Source organism: Olea europaea, chromosome 18 (assembly GCF_002742605.1).
Source record: "Olea europaea var. sylvestris chromosome 18, O_europaea_v1, whole genome shotgun sequence".
Lineage (NCBI taxonomy): Eukaryota > Viridiplantae > Streptophyta > Magnoliopsida > Lamiales > Oleaceae > Olea > Olea europaea.
Window position 1 is genome coordinate 17,549,284 of NC_036254.1, and position 3,654 is coordinate 17,552,937.

At 31.4% G+C, this 3,654-nt stretch overlaps 1 protein-coding gene across 1 annotated transcript; it reads right to left on the bottom strand.

Annotated features, from left to right (window-relative positions):
• Nucleotides 1-2,263: 2,263 nt before the first annotated feature.
• On the bottom strand, nt 2,264-2,801 carry LOC111366498 (probable WRKY transcription factor 51). Its single transcript, XM_022987241.1, has 2 exons — nt 2,553-2,801; nt 2,264-2,461 (listed from the first exon to the last, which is right to left on the bottom strand). Exons 1-2 carry the CDS (start codon nt 2,786-2,788, stop codon nt 2,299-2,301), a joined length of 399 nt encoding a protein of 132 aa, XP_022843009.1. The 5' UTR covers nt 2,789-2,801; the 3' UTR covers nt 2,264-2,298.
• Between the last annotated feature and the right edge of the window lie 853 nt (nt 2,802-3,654).

Consider the following 3,654-nt stretch of genomic DNA (forward strand, 5'->3'; position numbering starts at 1 on the left):
CCATTCACTTGTAGGTTTTCAAAGGGTCACTCCACCTCACATTGTTCCCATAAGCCTCTCCCTGGTGGTTGGGCTATTGACGTGGTGGTTGGCACCTCATAGGAAGTAGTTGGCCACATCTCCCAAAACGATATGATTCCCTTCAAAGTGGCTCCTCCGAGGTGACAACATACTTTAGAAGTGATACTTATGAGATGAGGTGCCTCCTCCTACTATGGCATATTTTTTAGGTGGTAGGCCTCTTGATGAAAAAGATAATTTGTATAAAGATGCTCTATGCATCTGATAGATTTCAATAATTTTTAGATTGCTTTTATTACATAAGGTGACTATTTTTCAACTTGTGTCATGCGACCAGGCTCTATGACAGCTAGGATTCACACATTTTCTCTAGTTTGCCATAAAGATGAAATCATGTGTCAAATATTTTCTCTAGTTAGCCATAACTTGAGAATTTAAGTGTTCGCAACTGTCACACTCCATCGAAGCAACAATCACAAGCAATGTGATGTGACTGTCCAAGTGTTCAATTAACATACATGTGGGTTGAAGAAAAGCTGGGATATGATGGCCATGCGACATCGTCGGTTTTCGAAGTCAACAATATATATCTTGGAAGATTTGACCTTCTTTTGTATGATATCCAGTAAATGATAATCTATACATAACAAAAGTACGTACCAAGGGGAAGTAGTTGTGGAAAAGACTACTTGTCCAAACTAAACCTTTGGTATAGGTTCAAATCCTGTTGGATGCAATTTATTTCCATATATTTTTTATTTCGATAGCAAGAAACTCCATAGACATGCAGAAGAGAAATGTTATCCCCACTCGGACCGAAACGGAACTTTATGCTTAGGGTGTGGCTCATTGATTTTTTAGGGTTAGGATTAAAAAAGGACCAGCCACATAGTATGAACTAATAACCAACTGGCCCATGTGGCCCTGGACGTATAGCACCCCCTCAATAGTTATACTCCTTTGGTTCATATTGTATAGTACCTTGGATCATAGTTCACAAGGTGCAATAGCCTTGGGGCAAAATTTATTTTATCATAAGGTCACCACTGTATAAAGTATTTTTCAAGGGGCCACTATTATAATTATCCTTTCTTAGTATAATGAAAATTTATCTGACAGGTGGACTTAAAAATAAATTCTAAGGAGGGTCAAAATTTAAATTAAAGTTTGAATGAATATGGATTTTTAGAGTGGACTAATTTCATTTCCAAAAAAGAGACAAATTGGAAAAGTTCTATGAACCTTTTTTGGCGGCCTACCATACATAATAACTTACGTGTTCGTGCATGTATTTTCTAATCTCGTACTTATGATTAGGTTGTAATCTAAAGCATGTAAGGGGAATGATTTGATTCTTTACCCCTTACATTATATTCAAGTATTTTTTTACATATACGGTACCATTATTGATTTATATTTGTTTGATCGTATATGGTTCAATATCATTTCCTATGGTAAATAAACGTGAGAAGAAGATGCAAAAATCTACACATTCATGTGGCTTATACACATAAATCGTCTATGATACATTTAGCCCGTGTTTGAACCTCATTTTTTAAAATAGTTTTGTAAAAAGTGAATTCTTTTGAAAAATGTGTAATTAAAAAATAAAGATTTTTTTTTTTTAAACTTAGATGCGAAATTATTAGTTGAAAGAATAAATTTGAGGGAAAATTGAATTTCAAAGAATGACACTCGACATAGCCAAACAAGAAAAAACTCGGATAAAATATATATAGTCCACAGATCATGAATTAATTTAAAATTTAAGCATCTATCTTAACAAAGATTGATTTCAAGTTTCAATTACTGAATATTTTTATTGTATTCATCTGGAAAAAAGATAAACTTTCTGTTTAAATATATAGTCCACAGATCATGAATAAATATATATAGTCCTCAGTTCACGAATAAATTTTAAATTTAGGCATCTATCTTAACATGGATTAATTTCAATTTTCAGTTACTGAATATTTTCATTGTATTCATCTAGGAAAAAAAAAAAAAAAAGCTTTCTGTTTAAATATCTATTAAAATGCTTGACGTAAATAATAACTGGAATAATAAAAAGAATTTTATATATGTGTGTGTGTGTGTGTGTGTGTGTGTGTGTGTGTATATATATATATACATATAACAACTGATACAGTAAAATCTTGTGAGAAAAGAAAAAGAATAGAAACCAATGTTGATTATTATTAACAACAGATTCAGTAAATACAAAAGCAATATTGATTATTATTGACAACAGATAAAGTAAAATCTTGTGAATTAGCACTACAAAATTGAAGGGTTTACATACCTTGGATTGGGGTTGTTCTTGACCATCTTTTTGCCATATTTTCTCCATTTAAATCCATCATCCATTATTTCCAGCGTTGATTTTGTTCGAAATGCAAATCTGAACGCATCGTTTGTCTTGTACTTCTTCACTTTTCTTCTGCACAAAAACATCACCGATATTCACCATATATTGCTAGCTAATTAAGAGCCAATAAAGGAAATTTAACCTAAGGTGCAATAGAACTTGCATGTTACTAGCTAATGGAGTTGATGAACTCGAAGATCCATTGAAGCTGCTTTCCACATTTGCCTGCGTAGAAATTTCTTCCTCCAAGGCACCATCAAATGCGAAATAATCGGAGAATTTGAAATCGAACAATTCATCAAGCTGATCAGTAGTAGTACTGTCTGCGACTTGATGATAATTAGGGTCAGGGTTTTGATATTGAGAAGTATTGTTCTTTGCAGAGTTGAAAGCGGACATGTTTGATATTTTGGAAAAGTACTAGTGGAAAAATTAGTCCAAAAAAATAAGCAGCCTTTCCTTAAATATACTTTTCTATTTTGTTTTTTAGTTTGAAGCTTCATGAACTCCTTCCTAGCTAGACATATAAGTCCTTTTTTAATTTCCATTCTTTTTAAAAATCCATTTTTTAAAAATTCATTTTCAATGAAACATTTTTCAGTGAAATAATATTACACGTAAATCTAAAACTTTTCTTTAATTTTTAATCACACATTCTCTATCAATCTACTATTCAAAATGTATTATTTCCCGCAAAATGAAAATCAAATAAGGGTTACATTATGAAATTCATTGTAAATGTGTAAAAAAAAAAAAGCCATAAATATTAAGAGCATGTTTGAGCTACATTATTTCAAAAAAATGCATTTTTAAACAGTGATTTAACATCATTTCAACCACACATTCTTTAATAAAATAATATTACACGCAAATCAAAAACTTTTCCTTCTTTTTAATCACACATTTTTCATCACTACACTATTTAAAAATACATTATTACCAAAATAATGTGACTCAAATACCCCTAAATTTGATATCTCAATATGTACAGACTAAAAAGCAGAAAAAAAAAACACTGTGCATACTTATGTATTTACGAAAAGTTGGAGCAGACTTACGACCATTACAGCTCGCTAATCTTCAGCCATCAATTCTTGTTCTTTGTATTTTACAACTTTTTAATTCTTTAGCACATTAATATCGGTAGACGGAAGAGTGCAATTAACGACCTTCACGTGTCTAATTTTAAAAGGTGATTTGGTGAATGCTTTATTTATATATAAAAATAAATAAAAAGAGAAAAAAAAAAAAAAAAAAGGCCGGGC